Raw genomic sequence first — 25,865 nt, 5'->3', positions numbered from 1 at the left:
TCATCACTTCTCATCTAGACACGGCAAGAGAAACATGAAATAGTTTTATAAAAAATATAAAGATAATAATTGTATAATGGTGTAAAAGTGTTCAAGCAATCTGCAATATAATTATAATGAAGCAGTTGTGTTTTTAAATAGCCCCTCATCAACCTACAGAACCCAACCCCTCAAATGTAACCGTCCAACACTGCTTCACGGCAGAAATAGGCACGGTGGTGGTACCTGTCCGTGCGGACCCACAAGAGCTCCTACCACCAGTAACTATTTACATAAAGTTAGGGCGAAGCTGAAATAGCCTCTCAAGGTTATCAGCATAGCTAGAAAAACAAAAAGAAAACAAAAGAGATATAAGGCTGAACAATGAAGTCAATTAAATTTAGCTTAGTAGCATTTTCTTGCGAAAGTGAAGTGAAGTAGAAGTCTAGTAACTTTGCTAATCATCATTTTTAGATCCATACAAATGGGAAGACGTATCTTGTAGAAAAGAGCTGGTCACATAGCACGCACCTTGTTTAGTCGGATGGACTTTTTGGCGGGAACGCGAAGAGTGAAGTTGTGTGATTTGTTTTACTAGGTATGTCTATTTGGTGTTTCTTCAGGTTTAAATGTGTAATAGCGGTGGTTTATTAACTGTTTAATATCTGTGAAAGTACACAAATGTGGGAAAATGACACAAAGTCGCTGGACGTAACTTCTCCGGATCTTTTTGTCGTGTAAGCCTCCCCACAATGAGATGAAGTTGATTATTTGAGGACTCTTTCAGTGGAGTTTTTGGAAGAATTCGAGAAGTTGCACCGAGCAGCTATTTGTAATTTTCTTATTTTTTTTAAGGGATTTTATGACCTGGTAACTAAGACCTTTAAGTAATGTCTTATTTTAATTTTTATTGGAGTTTACTCCTTTAGAATCGATTTACATATATAGGCCCGGGGTATGAAAATTATGGGGACCAAAATCGTACTAGCATGTCACACGAAATGCGTTATGCGCATGTCACACGAAATGCGCGCCGGGCTGCTGCGCCGGCAGTCCGCCACAAAGCCTCGTACTGATCGCGCGTTTCTCTCATTATTGTATTTTCATATATTTGTTAGTCGTTTGTTTTGTGTCTCGTTAATTTGTTAATAATCTGTAGTGTATCGTGTTGTCGTAATATAGAACTATTTCTCGTATTGTTTCGTTTAATTTTTTATATCCAGTAAACTCCAGTCGTGCGTCGGAGCGGACACACACACTTTTTTCTTATTTTGAATGTATTATCTATAGTAGCATTCTTTGTAATATTTAACAACGGTATTTATGGACTTTTTGGCGGGAACGCGAGGATCGAAGTTTTGTGAATTCTTTTATTTTGTCTATTTAGTGTTGTTTAGGTTTATATATGTAATAACGGTGATTTATTAATTATTTAGTATCTATGAAACTTCACAAATGTTGGAAAATGAAAAAAAGCCGCTGGACGTAGCTTCTCGGAATCCTCCAAAAAACCCACTGAAAAAGTCTCAGTAAATAACCAGCCTTTTACTGAGATATATTCATCCCATATCATCTCACCTCGTATCATTTAATTTAATTTCATGCTAATTGATTAATGTTTCGAACTGATCAACTTCATTTCAATTCACTTCATATCATCTTTCGTAAAAAAAATATGTATAAAAGGTTAGGTTGTTTGGTATTATACCTTTGCCTTTCCAGTTGGAAAAATAGAACTACTACTACTACTAGCGGTATTAAATGTCAGAAATATTTATGGTGAAGGCGTAATTTTGTTTACCCTGCCAAAGTTATCATTTAACAAGTAATGATTTTGTAATTAAGGCTTAAAAGATTCTAAATTGTTACAAAGATTATAAATTATGGTTCTGTGGATAAAGCAATCATTGAATAATCAGTATGGGTGATTTAAGTCAAGCAGATAGTTCTTGGAAGAAAATGGTTATAGCTAAAACAAACAATGAGTGGAAATCATCTGTCGGTGAAGATGCGAATGCAGCTAGTAACACTACACACTTTAGATTAAGTGATGAATGCATACAATACGATAACATTAAAAAAGAAATTGAGGAAATTGATGAACAAGAGACACTCAATACCGTTGAGCCGGTCGATATGATACAAGAAATGGATCCACTATCATTGTTGGAACCTAAAGCGCGTAGACGAAGGAAAGGCTCAGGACCAAAGAGTGAAACATCAGAAGAGAGAGCCGCACGGCTAGCCAAGATGTCTGCATATGCAGCACAGAGGCTGGCAAATGAGTCACCGGAACAGCGCGCCACTAGACTGAAGCGTATGTCCGAATATGCAGCTAAAAGACTTTCATCAGAGACGAGGGAACAGAGAGCGATTAGGTTGGCAAGAATGTCTGCATATGCAGCCCGTCGACTTGCTAATGAGACCCCAGCACAAAGGCAAGCTAGACTATTGAGAATGTCGGCATATGCTGCGAAAAGGCAGGCTAGCAAGAAGTCTCTTAGTACAGTGAACGATAGCTTGAATTACAGTATTATGCCGAATCAAAGTAGAGCAACTAATCATCCGTACACTTAAATTTTATTTTTAACTCACAGAAAATTTCATCACAAAGTTTTTTTTAGTTTTAAAAGTGATAATGTAAATAATAATATTATTTTTAATAATTTAATAACTGATTGAATATACTTGGTGTAAGGGAACCATTCTCAGAAATAGTGACAGGAATAGTATTGATGATTGCTGAACACTAAGTTTAAAAAATATTATGTTTAGCTCATGAATGAAAATTGTTTTTATCTTTTATGTTCAGGCAGTATTGACTTCTCAGCTTTCAGAAGGTCTTCACCTTAAGCTCAGTGCAATGTGTGTCTGTGAATGAGACATTACCCAATTGCACAGCAATTTACAAAGTGTGTTTAGTGTAAACATTGTTATTTTACTTTAAAAATGAAATACACAAGCTTCTGTAAAAAAATATTTTATTTAAAAAATACAATTACTTAATCCTAAAGCAAATAATACAGGCTTATTTTACTATTTGTATAATATATGTATGTCAAAAAAGCACTGCACCCCTATTAAAGATTACAAAGATGCCTAAAGCATTAACGATTGAGATTTACAATCAGTCTACTAAGTATATAACATAAAATATCATTTATTGTAACAGTCAGGCAGACCTAATGATCTTAGTAACTGACTTAAACGATAATTTGGTTTCATAATTGCATAAGTTTATATGAAATCCTTATTGAAATTCTTAATTCTATGTAGTAATAAAAATTTGCTTTGCACTACAAACAAATCTTATCATTACAAGAATTTGTTACACTTCATAATAATGTAAAAAGCGATCTATCAACCGAAATTAATTTATGTCCTCTGTCTATCCCTTAAGCATTTATATAATTGTGATGAAACTTGATAAAGTTCTTATTGATAGTCTTGGGGAGGTACCTGTCATAGTACCATCAACTTACGACATGCAGCATATCATTGGAGGGTATCCGGAAATTAATGGTTTCACATAAGTTCTCAGAGAAAAGTCAGACTAAGTTTATAGTGTTTAACATGTTGATTGTTATGTAGGTCACTGATGCCCCAAGTGACGCACTGAAGTAATTATTGCGATTTCTGTTACTAAGTGTCTGCATTGCATAACTTTGCCTTCTTTTGTTTTTAATGTATAGTTTAGTCTTTTAGGTCTCATTCTCAGTACTTCGGATTCGTCTTTCCCAGATTTTACTAGAAATTCCGACGTCTTATTGAGATGAGATGAGAGAAATCGACAAAAATAGTTATGACGCCACGTAAGGCACCGGTGACCTACATGGCAGTCAACGTTTAAGTATGTTCTAGACTAATCTAGACATTTGTGATTATACTATTTTGGGCAGATACAAATTTTTTTTTATGATTGAGAGTTTACTGGTGCCCTGAGGCCTTTCTAGTTTCTCAAGGACAGGTGGGCGAGCAAGGGCTCAGCTAGAAGGGGAAGGGGATCTAATACCACAACCCCACTGTCGTTCATTGCGAGATGTAGAGTACCTATAGAGAGTTGGAATGTTTTAATCATACCTATATACAATTAAAGAGCAATGGGACACTTCAATAATTTATTTTATTCAAACCATTCTTTTTTAACTTCCGCTAGCAAATACGAACAGCAAACAAAGTATTGACGAAACCGTGTCGAAGATATTCTAACAATTTATTTAAAGGCAGATAGATATTCTAATACCTTCAGCAATCATCACTTATCATTTACAAATTATGATTGTTAAAATGGCCGTCTCTATTATATGAAGAGCGTAACGACGTTGATTCATCAGAAATTTATTAACTTTAATAGAATTAATGTATTATTTAGGTTAATTGATTTAGGTGAATTTTCCCGCTCTTGCATAGATGCTAAAGGACCGGCCAGTAATACAGTAGGTACATATAACTTCACTCACCGCCTTACCGTTCGAAGGCCGGTGCCAAATGTGGGAACTTGTGGATACTAGTTTATACTAGCGATAGGCGAGCAAAGACGCTAGTCATTTAGTTTGTTGAATAAATGATGATTTCTTTACGCGATTTACTTGTATAGGGTTGGACTTGCCCCGAAGAATGAGCGGAAACGTGACTTATTGCAAATCGGGCAACGTATAGGTATATATCGCGGAGAATCGACTCGAAAAAATCGAAAAACATCTCGATTGTTTAACCGGGAAACTAGACAATTGCTCGAATGTAATTTTTCACAAACTTATGAGATTCTTTCGATTAATTAAACATTCCCAATCGGTAGTGAACACAAGTCTTTCCTCCTGGCTTCAGCGGTAAAATCTCCAAACAAATAGAGAACCTTCTCAAAAAAAAAAACTTATCCTGTTTACCTAATATTACTGCCTTAATGTTCATCATAATCTTATCCGTGGTCTGGACCAGCGATCTCGGTCAACAACCGAAAACAATCGTCAAACTAAAGAAGATGAAATCGAAACTATTTCACGCTATCCCGAAAAGTGTGCAACATATAAATACATGTTTAAAATAACTTTCAAGTTGTCAAGTATAATTTTTTTAAACTAATATTTAAAAAAACAATTTATTAAAAAGTTAGCTTAGCAAAACTCACATCTATTTCCAATAGCTTTTTTCTAAGCTCTCACTAACGCACGCGTATGGTGTAAAACAATCCGGATCTTTTGGTAATTTCAATACAGTTTTAATTCATTTCCAAATTTCTTTAACTATCTTCAGAACAAAGCAGAGCAGAGTTCATTTGTTGTGTTATACTACGCAATACTTACTGTTTCACAAATGATTATTTTAAAAATAAACTAAAGATAACTGATGTAATTTTCCGACAAACAACGGCGTTGACCCCATATTTCTATTACATTGCGCGCAGAAAAAAGGCATTAACAAGATTAACGGTAGGCAACGGCTTTGTTCTGCCCCTGGCATTGTTGAAGTCCATGGGCGACGGAAACAACTCACCATCAGGTGGTCCGTATGTAGATTTGACTATTGGGCAATAAAAAAATAAAAAAAATTACTTTTACGATCACGATTTTATAAGTTTTATTTTCTAAATAATCTCTATACCTATGTGACTCTATATTTCACTGTCACTGGTGCACGTTTTCGGTAATATTTTATCTAAAAACTTTAAAAGAACCGAAAATGGCAATTTTCGTTTGAATTTCACCCAAAATAGTTTCACCCTTAAAAATAGTACCTAACCGTTTTTAACTGGCTGTTTTCTTATAATATTATTGAAGCTGTATTGTAAATATATAAGCCATTTTCCCATTTAGCTATTGCTCAAGGTATTAACAAGCGCGCGGCGGAGGAGCCGTCAACAGTTGTCGAGTGGATGAGGTGGAGCTATATGACTCGCCTGACGATCGGACGCTGGACTGGCTTAGTGGTGTGCCTGTCGACCATTTTTTTCATTATGTCATATCATTTTGAGGTCACGAAAGCATTGGCATATCGCATCTTTAATCGCTTTAAAAAAGAGATTGTATGGGTGTATGTGTTCAATTTCTGAACTTCAAAGGGTCAGCGAGCTATGTTCGCCATGACACCGACTCTCTTTTAAATCCAGGCGCCAAGAGCAACACATCAATTTTATATTTCTCTATTTTACTGATGGTAGGACCTCTTGTGAGTCCGCACGGGTAGGTACCACCACCCTGCCTATTTCTGCCGTGAAGCAGTAATGAGTTTCGGTTTGAAGGGCGGGGCAGCTGTTGTAACTATACTGAGACCTTAGAACTTATATCTCAAGGTGGGTGGCGCATTTACGTTGTAGATGTCTATGGGCTCCAGTAACCACTTAGCACCAGGTGGGCTGTGAGCTCGTCTACCCATCTAAGCAATAAAAAAACCCAGTCAATTCAGTAGACTTACGTCGGCCTTGTCCGAATACCAATTATTCATGAACTTATATATTAAAGACTAGCCCTCAGCCCACTGAGTTTCCCGCCGGATCTTCTTAGTGGGTCGCGTTTCCGATCCGGTGGTAGATTCTGCGAAGCACAGCTCTTGCTAGGGCCAGTGTTAGCATCACTCCGGTTTGAGCCCCGTGAGCTCACCTACACGTTAGGGTGAAGTTGAAATAGCCTCAAGGCTATCAGCATAGGTAGGGAAAAAAAACTAGCCCTTTAAAGTCTTTTACCTGGTAAAGATGTTACGTGGTGCGGCAGCGCCCAGCGTTGTGGCGTACACTCGCCGTTGTTCAGCGGTTCCTGTAATGAATTCCAACATTTTACTGCCTACCCTCACCGGGCCAAAAAATAGTGCACTTTGAAAGCGTGTTCCTATTCTAACAAACACAACAGAATACAATTCGCTTTGAGTAATAAAATTGACGTAGATACGTAGTATCCAGTATTTTAATTTCACTCGAAAAATTAAAGGCTAACTACTCGGTGATTTAACGTCTGTCCCGCTCACTTGGTTATTAAATCAGTGCGTTAGAATGAAACAGACAGGCATTGTGAGTCTGGTAGCGGTGCTTAGTGTGTATGCGCGCATTCAGAATAAAGCGATGTATCACACGATGCATATGTTGTATGTGATTGTACGCTATATTCCACTCTACGTGAGTGCTGCGGTGCTGATTGAACAGCTGTGGAATTAGAAAAGGCTCATCTGGTTGCCGCATTAAAACTTTTAGACTTCGACATTCAAATTCAATTGGGAGGGTCTTGAAGTCGTTGGGGCCTAAAGGATAAGACATCCGGTGCATTCGTGTTGAGCGATGCACCGGTGTTCGAATCCCAGGCGGGTACCACTTTTTTTAATGAAATACGTACTTAACAAATGTTCACGATTGACTTCCACGGTGAAGGAATAACATCGTGTAATAAAAATCAAACCCGCAAAATTATAATTTGCGTAATTACTGGTGGTAGGACCTCTTTTGAGTCCGCGCGGGTAGGTACCTACCACCCTGTCTATTTCTGCCGTGAAGCAGTAATGCGTTTCGGTTTGAAGGGTGGGGCAGCCATTGTAACTATACTTGAGACCTTAGAACTTATATATCAAGGTGGATGGCGCATTTGCGTTGCAGATGTCTTTAGGCTCCAGTAAACACTTAACATCAGGTGGGCTATGAGTTCGTCCACCTATCTAATCAATAAAAAAAATTTAGGCATCTACGTGGCTTACTGGCATACGGCACGTCGACTTTTTGTTCACCATATATAAAATAAAAAATAAGGCTTTGTCTATGGTATCGCGCTATCGTATCTGCCATGTGCCTAGACGGAGCCTAACAATATAAGAAGCCTTTTTTCCTACCTATTTGCTAGTAGCCTAAGAGGCTATTACAGCTACGCCCTGACAGGTAGGTAAGCTCACGGGCTCAACCTGAGGGGACTACTAATACTGGCCCTAGGAAGAGTAATGCTTCGCAGTATCTACCATCGGATCGGAATCGCGACCCACTGAGAAGATCCGCGAGAAAGCCAGTGGGCTGTCTATAGAAATCGCTCGTCGAACTCTTCATCGTAATCGACGAGTTCGACGAGGACGGTGACTGGTGCTTGAGGAACCTAAAAAAAGTTTGTATCGCGCATAGATTAGATCAGAAAAAATATGGTTTGTTAAATAAATACTTATTTTAACAAACCAAATGTGCAGGAAATACAGATTAAATTTGTAAAGTGTATAAAGTAGCATTTCATATTACTAACAAACTACAATATCTATTACTACGATATATAAAATATATATAATATTTTACTACAGTTGTAAATTTTGTTTGATCGTTAAATATTCTGCTAGTGACGGCAATACATACACTACAATATATGTAGATTATGCTGAAAAGATCCAACCAAAAATTTACAAGATCGTGTATTAGATTCGTATCGTATTTGACGGCTCAACTCTATTAGAACGGGTCCTAACACCGAGCAATGTATGTGTGTGGAGTTTGGTCTATCCGATAATAATTATGTATTGCGATAGTTCGAAGTTGGCTTCATCTGTAGAGTAGAGTACTTTTAATACGAACGGTGTGCTTTGTGGGAGTTTTTAACGAATTTGTATAGGGTTGGAACGTTTGCCGCTAGGAACGCAGTTCCAACTTCATACAAATTTGAGTTAGCTTTTACGCGATGGAGAGCGTTAAAAAACTCGCACTAAGCACACAAGTAGTTCAGATACATGTGTACGGGTCTGTTTCTTTGTTAGTGTCATTTAGTACTATGGGGCGCGGATGTATGTGTATATGTGTGTGACTCATATATGTGTGTCCGGTGCCCACGATACAGAAAGAAATCCTAGCTAAGAACCGTTATACACCTTACGTTAATTTAATACGGACATAAAATAAAATGTTTATAAAAATGATCAAGAGCATCCTCTATGTTAATAGTAGATTACGTAGTGTAATTGTTTAATGTGACTTCCTTTGTGATCGTGGTTTATTGTTACTCCCTTAAATTAAAAGTTGGATTGGTTTTCGTTATCGTGCTATAGTTGCTATGCTATTGTCCTATAGTTGTAATGAACATTGTTTACTTAGCAAATTTGTCCTGATTAGTTGTGCGCGCATGGCTTTGATTACAAGACCAATTTTTTACGTGTTGTTTGTTATTACGTGTCTTTTTTTTAAGCTTGTAATGTGTATTGTGTGCCTAATAAATAAATAAAGCTCAGGGTACAAATGATTTTTTTTCAGTTCGCATTGACGTCAAATCAATATAACACAGGTTTTCCTAGCATAAAAGTCAGGGAATATTGTTATTGTATACCTCATAAAAAAGCCATGTATATTATTATACTAGTGTTAAGTATTTTTGTACGTGTTTGTATTTTAAGAGGCTTGAATAAATATTATTATTGTTGTTATTATTATTATTATTATATAATTCATGTTCCAATTAAGCTTCAGCATAATTCGGCATTGTGCGCCACTGGGTCGCATTATGTCGCATTATGCTCTGTAATTGGAAAACTACCTATATTAGCAAGATTTTCACACCGACGTAAGACAACTAAGAAACAGTTTGCGACGACGGGGTGAGTGCTTATAATTCTCATTTGAAGCACCAAACTGTTTGTAGAACTGTCTGCGGTGGTAGATTCTGCGAAGCACTGCTCTTGCTAGGACCAGTGTTAGCAACACTCCCGATTTGAGCCCCGCGAGCTCACCCACATGTTAGGACGAAGCTGAAATAGCCATTATAAAAATAAAAAAAATTCAGTTGGATCTTTCGTAACGGTATTGAATTCTAATCTACTTTAATAGTACTAAAGAAGTGATAAAATGATATATGAAAGTGCAAATTATAAACAAGGAATGCACAAAATAAAAACCAACATTTTACGTACAGGATAGATTACACAAAAGCTTCGCATCACGTCATCTCAAGCGTATGTCAACGCAGACTGACTTTTAATTAACATTCGCTACGCTAATACAGAAACGTTTTTAAGGTATACTCCATTTTACCTTTACCCCTTTACACCCCGGTTGGGTGGTGGGGTGGTTTTTATGGGGATGCAATAGTTTTAATCAGTTGACTTTAAGATCGAAGCCGAAATGGCTTTTGGCGAAAATTCAGTATCCTTTGCAAATCGGCCTTATCTTTATGGCCTGGAATCGGCAATGAGGCTAGTTGAAGCACGAACTAAGTCAAAATCTTCCGACGAAAGAACGCAGTTTTTATTGTCTGTGTAATAAGGTTGCTTTTGTAATATTTTATAATAATGCAGATAATCGACATACAAGAGAAGGATCTTCTTTGCAGAAAATAAAATATTGTTTCTGATGTGGCTCTTAAAGTTCTGGAACGTTATTAAACTATTCTCAAGATAAAAACAGACTTTAATGCCTTGGTAATAAGAAAATTTGATTCGGGCTTCATGTTCAAAAGCGGGTTGTTCAATGTGTGGTAAGTGCATAGCTTTGAGCTCTAAGGAGTCTGAAGACACAGTCTGCGTGGACAGTCCGCGATGTCGCGTGCCCGCGCTACGAGACTTACTAGATGCTTGGCGGCTTTGGGTAGGGTCAGTATCGTGGTGTTCGTGTCCTCCGGCGTGAAATAGTCCGAGTCCTCGGCCGGCGCCGGAGACTCCGCCCCGTCAGCTGTACCAAGCCCCCACCCTCAGCTTACACACACTCGATACTAACTACTTCGATATTTGTAGACTTATCAGACTTTATCAGGATTGTTTTTTTTTACCTACCTACCCTATATCTAATTAGGATTACCTATTACCCTAATTAGGATTGGTTTTTAATTTCTATCTTTAGGATCATTTCAATGTTTTTTCTCGCGAACTAATACAAAATATCTAAAATCGAAAAGTAATGGACCGTGTCATTGCCTTTGAATTTCATTGCGCGGTCCTTATAGCGTTACATTAACAATAGTTTTTAATGCTTAAAGTTTCACATGGTCAACGAAAACAGGGAAAACTATTAAACACTAATATTCCCAAAATCTCCATGTCTCAGTTGGACTTTGTGGGTTATATTTGTAACTACGAATAGCGAAAAACCGTAGACTCAAAGGACCTTATTCCTAAGGCGCTTATTTCATTGAAATACAAAACCAGTGTCCTTGGTAAAGATTTAAGTCAGGGTAATAATGACAAACGTAACTTTGCAGGATTTTTCGCTACTCTTTATAGTTTTTTAAATGCGGCTCCGAAAGCCGACCTGGGCAAGTCGCTCGGCACATGCACGCCAGTGTTACGTCACGTCTCCCAGCTCTGGGTAGAAGCCAATTCAATAAGAACAAGCGATGTCGGCGAACAGGCTGTATCTTAGCGGCGTTGATCTCAGCGTCGGCTCGATAGGGATGCTCGCATGAATTCGTCTTCTCGCATTAAGACTGTATAATCTCAAAACTTACTAATTTTACAGGAGAATGTTTTAAAGGTTTAACATGTGAAATTTTTAATATTAATCATCTTTGCAACATTTACTTTTTATTTTTACCAGTTACATTATCTGTCTTTTAAAGTAAGATAAATTTATTTATTTATTTTGTTAATAGTAGTCAAAACATACGTAACTAAAAAAAAAACTAAACAACGCTCTTTTGACAGCAATTATGAGAAAAATACTGGTGATACCAAATGATTCCGCATATTAACTCAATTTTGAATATTTTTGGAAATTGTAAACTTTTAATGCAAAAAGACGAATTGAATAATATCGAATTTAATAATATGATGAAACTCAACTCTCTGTTTGGCAGTGAGAGCCGGCGTCATGAAATCACTTAAATCTAAATGTAACTTATCTTAAGTATTTCAATAGTTCATTAATATGATTTTGAACACATTCTCGATTCTCGTAGAATCGGTATTACTATTATTATAATAAAATTATGATTTAAAAAAATCTATTAAAAGGAACAGTGAAAAGCAAATGTCATCTAGTCTATTCATAGACAATAAATGTTTGAGTGTTCCAAATGGCAGGCACATTAAAAATGACACTAATACACGCGTCATCTAGCTTTTTTTTTATCTGTCAATGTGTGGGTACTTGGGAAATGTCACACCCGTCCATGTTATGTCATGACAGTCCAATATGAGTACAGTACTCCGAAAGAGATGACCTACTTGGGAATAATCCGAACTGTCCTGTTTGTGAACCCGTCGGCTACTTACACCGTAAGTGCGGCTCCTCGATGTCGTCGATGTGCGCGAGCGCAGGCGCGGAGAGTCGGAGGGCGGAGTCCCCGGCGGGGTCCGCGGGGGCCGCACCCAAACTCGAGACGCTACAGGCTCGGGATACCACCGGCTTTCTTATCTGTTCGAATATGTCCAACGTCACTACTCGTATATATTTTTTTCCTACCTCTACTGATAGCCTTGAGAGGCTATTTCAGCTTCTTAACGTGTGGGTGAGCTCACTGGGCTCAAACCTGACGACGTTGCTAACACAAACCCTAGCAAGAGCCGTGCTTCGCAGATCCTAGGCTATTACAGCGTCTCCTTGACGTGTAGGTAAGCTCACGGGGCTCAAACCGGAAGTGTTGCTAACACTGGCCCTAGCAAGAGAGTGCTTCGCAGAATCTACCACCAGATCGGAAACGCGACCTAATGAGAAGATTCGGTGAGAAACTCAGTGGGATGTGACTATGGGTTAATTCACTCGTCGAGCGACGGCTTCGACGAGGACGGTGACCTGTGCTTATACCTAAAAGCACCGTAAATGGAACGGGAGGATCCGTAATGACGTGTTTAAACTCTTACAATTAGACGACCGTCCTACTCATACAAAATGTAGCTTAAAAACAAAAAACCACGCGCTTGAATGGCAAACTGAATTCTCACCATTTGATATTGGTTAGTATATGATGGAGGAATCATAAAATTATTGTATCATCATCGATTCTTGTATTTGTGATGTGTGTAATTATTTTTTATTTTATTTTTTTTATTGCCTTTGTAGGCAGACGAGCGTACGGCCCACCTGATGGTAAGTGGTTACCGTCGCCCATGGACTTCAGCAATGCCAGGAGCAGAGCCAAGCCGCTGCCTACTGCTTAATACTCTCCACAAGCCTCGTTTGAAGAAGGACATGTCATAGCGTTCGGGAAACACCGTGGAGGAGGGGAGCTCATTCCATAGCCGGATGGTACGTGGCAAAAAAGACCTCTGGAAACGCACTGTGGATGACCGCAGTGGCTCCAGGTAGTATGGATGAACTCTACTCCGGTGGCGGGCGGTGCGATGGTAAAAACGAGACGTTGGTATCATCTCGAACAATTCCTCAGAGCACTCCCCATGGAACATGCGGTACAAAATACAGAGGGACCCGAAGTCCCTCCGCAGACCCAGAGGCTCCAAGCGATCCGTGAGAATGGGGTTATCGACAATCCGAACGGCTCTCTTCTGTATGGAGTCAAATGGAAGAAGCTGGTATTTGGGAGCCCCGGCCCAGAGATGGGAGCAGTACTCCACGCGAGGCCGGACTTGTGCTTTATAGAGCAAAAGTCTTTGTCCAGGCGTGAAGTACCGCTTCGCTCTGTTGAGGACTCCCAGCATTTTGGACGCCAACTTGGCTTTGCCTTCCAAATGATTCCGAAATTGGACATCGCTCGAAATGTCGACCCCAAGTATCCCGATGCTCCCGGAAGCTTGCAGGGATACTCCTTGGAATTGCGGCGCCATGACAAAGGGGTCCTTCTTCGCAGTGAACGCGCAAACTTGTGTCTTTGTCTGGTTGAATTGAACCAAGTTCAATTCACCCCATTCGGAGACTCGCCCCAGAGAGTTCTCCACTTCAGACACAAGTTTTGATCGTCTCTCTTGCACCACGCTCCGAGAGAGACTCTGATGGCCGATATATCGCGCATCCCCCGTGCTGTCATCCGCATAGCAATGCATGCCATCAATAGACAGCATGTCATTGATATACAGGATGAAAAGCGTGGGGGAGAGCACCGAACCTTGTGGAACGCCAGCGTTAATGGTCATGGTATCAGAGCAGTCACCGTCTACAACGACAGTGATGCTCCGCCCATCCAAAAAGCTAGCGATCCACTTGCAGAGACCCTCGGGGATTCCGTAAGATGGTAACTTTGATAGAAGTGCCCTATGCCAGACCCTGTCGAAGGCCTTCGCGATATCAAAGCTCACAGCAAGAGCCTAGCCCTTGCTTTTCAGCCCACCTGTGAGTAAGGTATACAAGAAGATCGCCAGCTGAGCGACCGTGACGGAAACCGTACTGTCGGTCACTGATCAGCTGGCGATCCTCCAGATACTTCAGGAGTTGTATATTTATTATTCGCAAAAATTAATAATTATTTATACGCTCGCACATCTTTTATCCGATTGATTTCAAGCTATTGTTTTATTGTATATTGTATATAATATTATAATGTATTGTTTTGGCCAAGTTCCACCAGTTTATACTCATAATATAATATCAAATTCAATTCAAATTCAAAATCATTTATTTCAACTTGGATGTCATCAAAAACACACTTGTTGAATGTCAAAATGTAAAAGAAAATGTTAACTCTACCACCGGTTCCAAAAAAAGCCACAGTCCTGAGAAGAACCGGCCAAACAAACTCAGCGGGGTTTTTTTTTCTTTTGGATTTTCTCAAATATAGTATAATATATAGTCTATAGTCTAGTATGGTTACCTAAATTCTTTTATAATTCGATTCTAAGCTCATTCTTCGCGAGGCGTTTACTTAGAGCGTCGTCTTTTATTTCAAATTCGGCTTTATTAACTTTTTAGCCTCAAATGACGTCACGGGCTACAACGGTCGAGTTTCGTATTATTTGGACGGCAACAAAAATAATTGTCATCCCGATCAAAAACCCCACTCGATTACATTATACTGTATTCAAACGGTAATGTTAACTCATGTTGAAAGGTATAAAACAGTTTCTGTGTCAAAGCATTTGAGACTTTAATCCGACGTCTTAAAGTTCTCAGTTAAATTCGTTCTTTGTGTCTATGGGCTCGTAGAAATAAGAAGTATTTGAAAATCAAAGTGCAGTACAAGGTACGTACGTTGTTAAGCGTGTGTGTGAGCAGGGGGGAGAGTCTTTCAGCGTCGGCGTCGGGCTCCGCCCCCGTCTGCTCCGAGCAAGACGCCTCCGCCCCGCACTCCATGTCGGGAGACGACTGGACGGGACAAAACAAGGGTGTTTGATTACCGATTTTTTTTTGTGAGCGTTACTTCATCTTGGCGGTCGTGGCCACACTGAGTTAGGTGTTTGGACATCCTACTTGTTTGGCACACTACGTACAAGTTCGTGGTTAGACACACCCTAACTACAGAGAGTGCTGTGAGCATCACCCAGTTTAGGTACAGTACCTACGTTACAATAGCACGAAGCCAGGGTCAGGGGACTGAAGATTTTTTTACACGAAAATGAAATCCAGGATCGAATCTTGAAATGAACGCGGTACACCTTTGCGATAGGTTACATGCTCACGATTTATTGCTTAGATGGGTGGACGAGCCCACCTGGTGTTAAGTGGTTACTGGAGCCCATAGACATCTACGATGTATATGCGCCACCCACCTTGAGATATCAGTTCTAAGGTCTCAGTCAACGGCTGCCCCGCCCTTCAAACCGAAACGCATTACTGCTTCACGGCAGAAATTGGCAGGGTGGTAGGTACCTACCCGCGCGGACTTAAAAGAGGTCCTACCACCAGTAATTACGCAAATTATAATTTTGCGGGTTTGATTTTAATTACACAAAGTTATTCCTTCACCGTGGAAGTCAATCGTGAACATTTGTTGAGTACGTATTTTATTAAAAAAAATTGTACCCGCCTGCGAGATTCGAACACCGGTGCATCGCTCAACACGAATGCGCCGGACGTCTTATCTTTTAGGCCACGACGTCTAAACGAATAAGAAAGTCTGTCAAAAGTTTAAATATTCTCGCTCTACATTAATGTAAGTAATGTTTTATGTGAAAGCGACCGGGCGGGCGATTAGTCAAGTTTTTTTTAAAAATCCTGATTTGGCTCTGTGGCATTGTATCCGAACTGTATCCATGTTATAGTGACAATCGAATGTTCTAGATACCGGGAACTTGTTCTCGCCGTTCATGAGCTTGTGGTCGTGGAGCAGCGGGCTGCTGGCCGCGGTCTTCTCGTCGGCGCGCTTGGCCTCCTCCTCGCGAGCCAGCAGCACGGACATGCGGAACTGCGGAACAACGGAACTTCATTAAATATGACTGTTTTTTTAACATTAAAGATGAAAAATATATATATCTTTTAAATCTTGGATTGGCCTGGGAGTTGGGCCAACAATTGACCCACACTGCGGCCAGTGTGATTACCGACAGTGAAGGGTGGGACGTAGTGGAAGCAATCATAATATTCTGGACTTCAATAAGCAGACTCTTTACTGGTGGTAGGACCTCTTGTGAGTCCGCACGGGTAGGTACCACCACCCTACCTATTTCTGCCGTGAAGCAGTAATGCGTTTCGGTTTGAAGGGTGGGGCAGCCGTTGTCACTATACTTGAGAACTTAGAACTTTATATCTCAAGGTGGGTGGCGCATTTACGTTGTAGATGTCTATGGGCTCTAGTAACCACTTAGCACCAGGTGGGCTGTGAGCTCGTCCACCCATCTAAGCAATAAATAAATAAAAACTTGAATTGGTCTGACAGTTGGGCCAACATTCGGCCCACACTGCGGCTAGTGTGACCACCGGCAGTGAGGGGTATGGCGTAGGGGAAGCAATCGTAATATTCTGGACCTCAATAAGCAGACCAGAGAATGGCGCAAGAGTTTATAGAGGTCAAAGTCCCATTACATTATCGTTGGGTCGTGGTCGCTTGTGAGCCTATACGATATAAATGAGCTATTGGGAGTGACCTCCGGAGTGAGGGCGTGCGGCGTGCTGCGTAAAGTCTTGACGTCGTCCTTGGAGCCCGACTTGCCCTTGCGGCTGCCGCTGCTCCCCAGGCTAGTGGAGGAGCTGCGCTCTATGTTGCAGCGGTTCAGGATTTCTGCAGCCTTCAAGCAAACAACAGATGCTCAGGGACTTTCAGATATTTGGACGACTGGGCCGAATAAATTCAGAGTGTTAGATAATAATAATAATAATGAAGGCAGAAAAGGACAAATTAATAAAATATTTAGACCTGGCCCACGAAACTACCGCCATGTGGCATGTTGATTCAACCATCATTGTTCCAATAGTTGTCGGTACACGGCTTGACAGCGAAAAGTTTCGATCAACATCTTAAGAAACTTTCGTTATCCAGCTGGGTTAAGGGCCTAATATAGAAAGCAGTTATCCTCGATACTGCACGCATTGTGAGGAGGTTTCTCACTCTGGAGTCCTAACCACTGGTGGCTTGTGTCGTAGACACCGCCATCAGCGGCAATTTATTTTTAAATAGTGTTTTTTTTTAAATTTCTTTTTAATATCTTTTTTAAAAAATATTATATAATTAATAATAATTTTAATAAATATAGATAAATAATAATAATAATAATAATAATAAACATTTATTCCGAACATAAATTAGGTAGAAAAAAATAAAAACAAAGATAAGAAAAATAACGAGGCTTGGAAACGGTTAAAGGCTCAGCAATGCCTAACAGTAACGAAACAATCGGTGGTACTGCGGCGCTGATCTTCCACCAGCATCTGCGCAGTGACGCGCACACCAGCTTCAGACCGACCAATCGCTATGCACTTGAGTATGAGTTCAGCAAATTATTACTTTTCTTTTTAAAATTGGAACACGTTATACTTCTTAAGGAAGCTAGATTTAAACAAACACAAGTACACACTGGTGTAAAAAAAAAAAAAAAAAAGATGAATACTTTTTTGAAGCAAACGAGAGGGAAAATAGAACTTTCTCTCGTGATAACTGTCTACCATTGAAACAGTTTACATTCACATAGCACACGTACTCTTTTACTTAATCAGATGGATGAGAGAGTTCCGACTGTAGCCCGCACGGGTAGGTACCAGTATTCTTTTTTTTTTTTTTATTGCTTAGATGGTTGGACGAGCTCACAGCCCACTTAATGTTAAGTGGTTACTGGAGCCCATAGACATTCTACAACGTAAATGCGCCACCCACCTTGAGATATAAGTTGTAAGGTCTCACAGTATAGTTACAACGGCTGCCCCACCCTTCAAACCGAAACGCATTAATGCTTCACGGCAGAAATAAGCAAGGGCGGTGGTACCTACCCGCGCGGACTCACAACAGGTCCTACCACCAGTATTCTGTCCATTCCTACCACGAAGCAGTCATGTGTTTCGGTTCGTAGGTCGGGACAGCCGTTGTACAATACAGCCGAGACTTCGACCGGACTCAAGGCGGGCGGCGGGGTTCATGTAGTGATGTCCGTAGACTCTCGCAGTAACTGCATAAGGAACGGTCTGTGAAATCGTTCACCGACCACAACATAAAAAATGTAAAAGCATCTGATATTTTGATCAACGCAGGGAATGTGTTTACATTATTAGTGTTTCTTAGGAGGGTACGTCGGTATTGACAAAAGAATAGATTAAAACCGAGATTTATCATCATCTTAAACAGTTAGCTACTGACCTGCGAGGCCGTGTCGGTGTCCGGTGACGCTATAGCCGGAGCAGTGCGGGTGAGGGTCGGGGCAGCAGAACGGGCAGGATGGGGGCCGTTCAGGGCTTCAATGAGTGACACCGGTTCGTAGCCGGGGGGCAGAGATTCTCCCCCTGCCCCCGCCGGCAGCGCCCCCTCCGACGTGCGCCGCTGCAGTGCTCGGATCTGCAGCAGGGCGCGGAAGGGAGCGCGGCAGATCGGGCAGTTGTTGGCCTGGTAGCGCAGCGAGTCCGCGCACGAGTTGCACAGGCACAGGTGTCGGCACGGCAGGATCAGCGTGTCGCGCGTGTCGCACATGCAGATCACGCATTCCGACCCGCCCTCTTCAGTTTCAGAGTCTGAAGTCGGCTGTACACACAAACACCTTTAAATTTAACCAACGGAATGTTATACGCAACTGTGGTCAGAGGATCCAAAATGTTAAAATTTACACTCGGTGGATCAACTGGTGATAGGACCTCTTGTGAGTCAGCTCGGGTAGGTACCACCGTCCTGCCTATTTCTGCCGTGAAGCAGTAATGCGTTTCGGTTTGAAGGGTAGGGCAGCCGTTGTAACTATACTTGAGACCTTAGAACTTATATCTCAAGGTGGGTGGCGCATTTACGTTGTAAATGTCTATGGGCTCCAGTAACCACTTAACACCAGGTGGGCTGTGAGTCGTCCACCCATCTAAGCAATAAAAAAAATATAAAAAATCAAGGGTTACGTATACGCGACCACAGCCGTCTATTGACTATTGCCACTTCTCTACAATGACCTTCTTGAGGTAAATTAAACATGAATTAAGATAATATAAAAAAAATCCACCTATTTAAAAATCAAGGCTGCAATACTGTCGGGCCCTATAATCTATGGATGGGCAACGATGATAATGATTACTCCAGCAATGGGATGAGTGAAATCGGAAACTCGATTATAAATTAATATTTAAAAATTCCTACCTTTTTTTACTGATTTTACAATTTTTTTTTCGATTTCACAGCTATGACGTCTCAATATGGCGCAGGTCTATGCACATTGTTATTTGAAACGCATTACTGTATATTTTTTTTAGATAACGAACAATTGTTAACGCACGACGACATACCTCAATCAATTTATTTATACAGATTGAGACTTCCACATGTCTCAAGGTGAGCTATGATGTTCACTCTACAATCTATAAGCCCCCGAAACGACTTAACATTATACGGACAATAAGTTAAGTTGCCAATTAAATTAATATCTTATTTACACTTTAAGTTTAAAGTATCCAATTTTTATTATTATTATGACTTAGCATGTACAGAAGCGGTGTTAATTAGACATTTATTTATTTATCTATCAATTTTAATGATTATTACCTTAGAATCTAAATTTTTGTTCTCGATCCCGTATATTTCTTGCAATAAGTAGCAAAGTCCATCAACAAATAGTTTTTGTTTTAAAGCTTTCAACACGTATGTTCCGTCGGAATGTTTCTCGACTACCGCAATGGTTGTGTGGGACTGCCTTATTTCTGCGAATGGATTTTAAATTTTGATACGATTTCATAGAGTGCATTGTCGCCTAACTAACAGTACTGCGTAAGTATTTTTTTTTTTGTACAGCAGAGATCCCTCTTCCTTGCATCGTGTTCCTCAAAACTGAGGGTCGTGACCACTCTTCTGTATAACTTTCTGTCACACGTTTTTTCTCCGTCTGTCTCTGGCTGTGTGGAAGGCTTTGTGAAATGTAGAATCAGGAACTGAGCAATGTAATGATAGAAATGAGAATCAGCAGAAACAAAATACTGAAAATTTAAAGATCTTGTAAAAAATGTGATGCCTTCATAAATATTGACATATCGTTTACCTATTAATGAGAGCACATCATTTTACTTGATTCAGACGTTGCTGAGAGAATACATATTTTTTGCGCCAATAAGAGATCGGCGGACTTCAATCGGGGGTTTGGGGGCGGTACGCAGTTTTAGGTGAGATTGTAACCTACAAAAAGCCCTTATTTCTCAACAACGCACGCCCGAGTCTCAGAAAAACAGCCAGAATTCAACGGAGGCAGACGGAGGCAGACGGAGGCAAGTTGACGAGTTAGGCGCTGAGCGCATCCCTCCCCGCTACTCCATACTCTCACAACAAGGTTAAATGTGGTTATTGAATGCGCGTTACCTACCGTCTTGTCCTTCATCAACCACGCAATATATGGCAATCGGAATTAATTCCTTGTCAGCGTTGTACAGTAGGTCTTCTTCAGAATATTTCGAGGGATCAAATACGTGAGAGATCTGACAAAACTGTTGATTCGCACCTTTCTTGTAGTGGTACGTTTGCGAACTCATTGTCGGGTCTCGCGGATAATATCTGGGGATTCAATGTCGTTGCTATTTTAAGCTTCTTCAATTATTTTCAAACCAAGAAATAATAGGTTTAGTTTGCTTAGTTTGACTTTAGTAATTCTAAAAATAAACAAGCAGATGTTTGTTGCATGCAATTCAATTGAGAGCAATTTTCTTAATACGACATCGGAAGCGTGCATCAATTGATTGTTTCATTAAAATGATGCATGACCACATACAACTTCCAATCAGAACATAAATTGGTTCAATCATTTTCATTTAAGCAGGGACGAATGCAAAAAAATAATATCCATAGGTCTTTGCCCTGTACTGATGTTCAAATGTTTATAATAATCTGTCTCGCGAAAACAGAACAAAATACTTTTTTTTTTCTATTGTATCAGCCCACAGACGTCCACTGCTGGACATAGGCCTCCTCCAAGCCTCGCCACAAAGATCGGTCCTGCGCTGCCTGCATCCAGCGGATCCCCGCGTACCTCAATAGGTCGTCGGTCCATCTTGTGGGAGGTCTACCCACGCTACGTCTTCCGATACTAAATAAAAATACTATAATCAATATTATTATATATGCTTTACTAGTGGTAGGTAGTCTTTTGAGTCCGCACGGGTAGGTACCACAACCCCGCCGTGCCGTATTTCTGCCGTGAAGCAGTAATCCGTTTCGGTTTGAAGGTTGGGGCAGCTGTTGCACTGTTAAACTGAGACCTTAGAACTCATATCTCAAGGTAGGTGGCAGCATTTACATTGTAGATGTCTATAGGCTCCGGTAACCACTTAACATCAGCTGGGCCGTGAGCTCGTCCACCTTAATAAACAAATAAAAAATGCTTGAAATCTTTCTTTAATACCACTATGTGAATTGAATATTTTAAAGATTGAGATTTACACACAAGAAAGAAAGAAAGGGCACAGAGAAAATTATAAATGAAAAAATTAAGCTTAAGAAGAAATACAGACACTACTTTAAAAAAAAACTTATAATAAGTGTAATAAAAATTAATTAATAATATTTTAATGCTATAATGACAGAAATATGTTACTTTAATCATATAGACAAATTCAAACATTTTTTTGCTTTAAATCTCAAATTGTAATGATCCATTGTGAAAAACATAAAATAAACCCCATATCGGAATCATAGGCCTATTTCCTCTAATTCACACCATCTTTTCATGAATACTAATTTATCAACTTTGTTTTATTTTTGTGTGATATATATATATTTGGAAAAGACAGAACTCTGGAAAAGCCCAGAGTCCAAAAAAAATTGAGTGCATTTGAAGAGATCTACATTAGTTATCAGCATTGGGTGGACACAGGTTGAAGAAGAGAAACCCTGAGGTTCTTGTTTTCTCTGTGGTGAAATTACATTCTGAATCTGTGGTACATTCATCAAAATGTAAAAACGACTACTTGTAAATTTTTTTATTTGGGATTCCTTTTATCATAGCAGTACTGGACATAGGCATAGTCATAGTGATGGTGCACAGAGCCAAGACATGCATTTGGTGGAACATCTTACTACTCAACACATACAGTTATTTCCTTGTAATGTTCAATGTTCAATTTGTAAATTTGTTATAATACTCACACAACACCAGTAGGAGTAACCTCTTCAGTGCAAAAATAATGGACAGTGATAGCGCATCTAGCATCACAGTCAAAAGTAAACTCTATATTATAGTATGTCCCCTTTCCATTTGATTCTGGTGATTTCATAACACTATCACCAATCTGGTTGTCTGCTAATTTACTCAATGGCTCAGGGCAGCGAATGAAACGTAGCGACTCCTTACGTATGTTCACTAGACTTTTTAGCGTTTTCGTAGGCTCGTTTGACTGCGGCGGGGGGTAAGGGAACTGTAAGAGTATGGAGACGTTGAGCTGGATGACAGTTATAAAATGTACTTCACATCATGCAGAAAAGTTAAGTTTAAAAGCTTAATACTCACCGGAGTCGGTCTACTGCCTAGAAAGTTCAAATCAGCATTTTCACCAAAGAGGTAAGCCTCTGGTTGTGGAGTATCAAACCTTTCGCCTCCCATTATAAAGTGGCTCCCAAAGTAATTACCTATGTTGATAATAATCCCAATAACAATAACAATTATACAGATGTTCAATGGACTCAGATAGCAGTGTAAATTTTATTAAGTAATTTTACAGCATGCAGCCGCCTAGCTAAATTATGTCCAAGGGCTGAAGCAATCACTAATCATCAGGTCCCAGATGCTCATCTTATCAACAGCCATACTAATCATAAATCAAACAACGATATATAATATGTTTGAATTTGCTATATAAGATCTTAAAATAAAAGATAGTCTCATTTCAGCATACAACAACGTATTAACATCTGCAATTAGGTATCACAATCCTGCTTATTTCATCAGCAAAATATTTATATATTCCAATTTAAAGGAATTATTGCAATACAATTGAAAAATTTACCTTATGTGTCAAAGTGTATAAACACATTTAAGTGGTGATATGAACATGGGCTCCCTTAATGACTTAATACTCAGCAGAATAAATAAAAGAGTTAAAATTTGACTGAATAGTTTACATTTATTTTGAACATACTAAATATTCAATTCTTGTGAATAAAAAAGAAATAAGGCTTGCTTGTTAGTTTTATTTGAATTTATGTTTCATTTACTTCATTTAATCACAACTGTGTACATTTATTTAAATTCGAGGAAGGTCTCATAGTTAAAATGATTAGCATAGACTCAGTGGTTGTTTGTAATTCAATGTGTGTTTGATTTACCAAAGTGAAAGGTAGTCACGAAAAAACAATTAAAATAATGAAAATAATACTGATTAAAAAAAATATTCTATATAGAACACAATCATTTAGGCAGCGGCTTGGCTCTGCTCCTGGCATTGCTGAAGTCCATGGGCGACGGTAACCACTTACCATCAGGTGGGCCATACGCTTGTCTTCCTACAAAGGCTATAAAAAAAAAAAAAAAAGAACGCTTAAATACACTAAGTATACAAAGAAATATTTGGGTGTTTGTTATTGCATTCAAAGGCAGATACTGTGCATAATATGTTAAAAATAATAAGGTGAAATTGTGAAAAAAACCTTTATCACAACTTGATGTAAGAATAATTAGACCTTGACTTGGCTGTAGTCATTGAATTAATGGGATATCAAGCCTTTAAGTTCAATAATCCAATGTTAGAGAGTGTACATATGGTAAAGTTAAAGTACCTTCCTTTAAAAAAAATGTATGTTTTTTTACAATAAGGTATTAATTATCGTGCTTTGTCTTTATGGTGTGCGAATGTTTCAAAATTATAAACATAATTATAAATATAAATTAATTTAAATTAATGTTAAATAGGGTAACTTTCAAAGGTCAACCTCACCGGATCTCGGGGGGTACTTGTAGGCATGGTTGGATATAATATCAGCGTCTTCTAGTCCTGGATTCTGGCGACTCGCTAGTACACCCATTATAGTACTTTGCTCGTCAAAATGTTAATTGTTAATGAAAATGTTAAGTTCCACTGCAGATTCCTTTTAGATTTGTTTTCAAGTTTTGACTTTTGTTGTTAGAGTTCGACTGAAGTATGGGTTTGACACTTTTGACAGCGGTGACAATAGTAATTCCATTTCTCCAAGTAGAAAGGCGAAGGTATCACACAATACAGCCTAATCTTTGTTATTCTATTCTGAAAAATGTAAGGGAGCGAAATGAAATGAAGTTGATTAATTTGAGACATTAATCAACTGAGATAAAACTATATAAAATGAGGTGCAGTGATATGGGATGAAATATAATCTCAGTAAAATGGTGGTTATTTACTGAGCCTTTTTCAGAGAACTTTTTGGAAGATCCCAAGAAGCTACGTTCAGCGGCTTTGTTTCATTTTCCCACATTTGTGCACTTTCACAGATACTAAACAGTACCATCCTTATTACACATTTAAACCCGAAGAAACGTTAATATAGACAAAATAAAATAATTCCAACAACTTCGCTCCTCGCGCTCCCGCCAAAAAGTTCCAGTGGTGACATTAAATCAGCAAGCAGCAAGTTCCATTTTCTAACAGAAGAAGGCAAAAAAATTACACCGCACTGCCCAGCCATGAAATATTCTGCTTACCGAAAAATAATATGGAGTAAAGAATGATATGGATGAAATCAGGTGGAGTTGATATAAACGTGTAATAAAGATGGCTTATTAACCGTTTATGATCTGTGAAAGTCCTTGAGTTTAATGAAAATGAAATAAAAACGCCTGACGTGACTTCTCGCTTGTTCCCAAAAAGCTCATCGAAGTCTCAGTAAGCTTTCACCATTTCACTAGGACATTATTTCTTTTCATCATGTCTCATCTCTTTTCACCACATTGCTTCATTTCGTTTCGTTCCATTTATGCCACAAGGCAGTGGTCTCACAAGCCAGGTGTAAATTATTATTATTTTATTGTAATATTACAGTTCGTTGTTCTGTTACATTTTTCAAGCAATAAGGACTAGGACAAGGAAAATGGGTTTGGAACATAAAAATCTTATGAAACGCAACTTATTGGAACTAATTAGAATATAAATGCTTAACACTATGTTCCCTAGAGCTACTTTAGTTAAGAACTGCGTTGTAATACTGGAACATAAATAGTCGATCCAATTTCAAAAGCTATCTTTATTTCTCGGAAAACATGAAATTACAGCTTCATAGTTGGTCCATAATTCTAAACTTAACACTGTTGAATCTCCAATATATCTTATAGATAGAAATACTGAAGAAAAGTATATGGTAATGAACGTAACATAGTTACGGCTATTCAGATAAGCTTGGCTTGAAATTACTGCTTTTGATTATTAAATAATAATAAATAAATAATAAATAAATATTTACTAACAATCACGCCACGTTAACTGGTCCCGTGCTAAGTTCGTAAAGAACTTGTTACAGGTACCAGATAACGGAAATAAATGTAAGATTTTTATTATACACATACATATATTT

General features: G+C 39.1%; 2 protein-coding genes across 5 annotated transcripts; one reads left to right on the top strand and one right to left on the bottom strand.

The window, feature by feature from the left end:
- Positions 1-1,699: 1,699 nt before the first annotated feature.
- Fmbp-1 (fibroin-modulator-binding protein-1) lies at positions 1,700-4,093 on the top strand. Its single transcript, XM_028182324.2, has one exon. The coding sequence runs from the start codon at positions 1,900-1,902 to the stop codon at positions 2,554-2,556; it is 657 nt and encodes a 218-aa protein (XP_028038125.2). The 5' UTR covers positions 1,700-1,899; the 3' UTR covers positions 2,557-4,093.
- Positions 2,944-24,471, bottom strand: Mrgn1 (Mahogunin ring finger 1). 4 transcript variants are annotated; one of them, XM_089730706.1, is made up of 13 exons: positions 24,260-24,471; positions 22,837-22,955; positions 22,476-22,768; positions 20,701-20,888; positions 19,893-20,047; positions 18,519-18,896; positions 16,819-16,959; positions 16,020-16,139; positions 14,987-15,100; positions 12,121-12,262; positions 10,479-10,582; positions 6,659-6,728; positions 2,944-5,911 (listed from the first exon to the last, which is right to left on the bottom strand). In XM_089730706.1, exons 1-13 carry the CDS (start codon positions 24,345-24,347, stop codon positions 5,808-5,810), a joined length of 2,016 nt encoding a protein of 671 aa, XP_089586832.1. In that variant the 5' UTR covers positions 24,348-24,471; the 3' UTR covers positions 2,944-5,807. The 4 variants fall into 4 exon arrangements, 2 of the variants coding, with proteins under 2 accessions (XP_089586832.1, XP_028038124.2); XM_028182323.2 differs by having other exon boundaries at positions 22,476-22,744; positions 24,260-24,470; XR_016323719.1 differs by lacking the exon at positions 10,479-10,582 and having other exon boundaries at positions 24,260-24,470.
- Positions 24,472-25,865: the final 1,394 nt, after the last annotated feature.

Source organism: Bombyx mandarina, chromosome 10 (genome assembly GCF_030267445.1).
Source record: "Bombyx mandarina strain Sakado chromosome 10, ASM3026744v2".
Lineage (NCBI taxonomy): Eukaryota > Metazoa > Arthropoda > Insecta > Lepidoptera > Bombycidae > Bombyx > Bombyx mandarina.
The sequence above is the reverse complement of the archived record's forward strand: the minus strand, read 5'-3'. Positions and strand labels throughout refer to the sequence as shown.

What these genes read in the sequence shown, in the direction of transcription:
- Fmbp-1 (XM_028182324.2), top strand. Translation starts at nt 1,900, where the DNA reads ATGGGTGATTTAAGTCAAGCAGATAGTTCTTGGAAGAAAATGGTTATA.
- Mrgn1 (XM_089730706.1), bottom strand. Translation starts at nt 24,347, where the DNA reads ATGGGTGTACTAGCGAGTCGCCAGAATCCAGGACTAGAAGACGCTGAT. An exon ending in GGTTGATGAAGGACAAGACG is followed by an intron (nt 20,048 to 20,700) that starts GTAGGTAACGCG and finishes ATCCATTCGCAG; the next exon opens with AAATAAGGCAGTCCCACACA. An exon ending in ACGGCGAGAACAAGTTCCCG is followed by an intron (nt 15,101 to 16,019) that starts GTATCTAGAACA and finishes TGTCCCGTCCAG; the next exon opens with TCGTCTCCCGACATGGAGTG.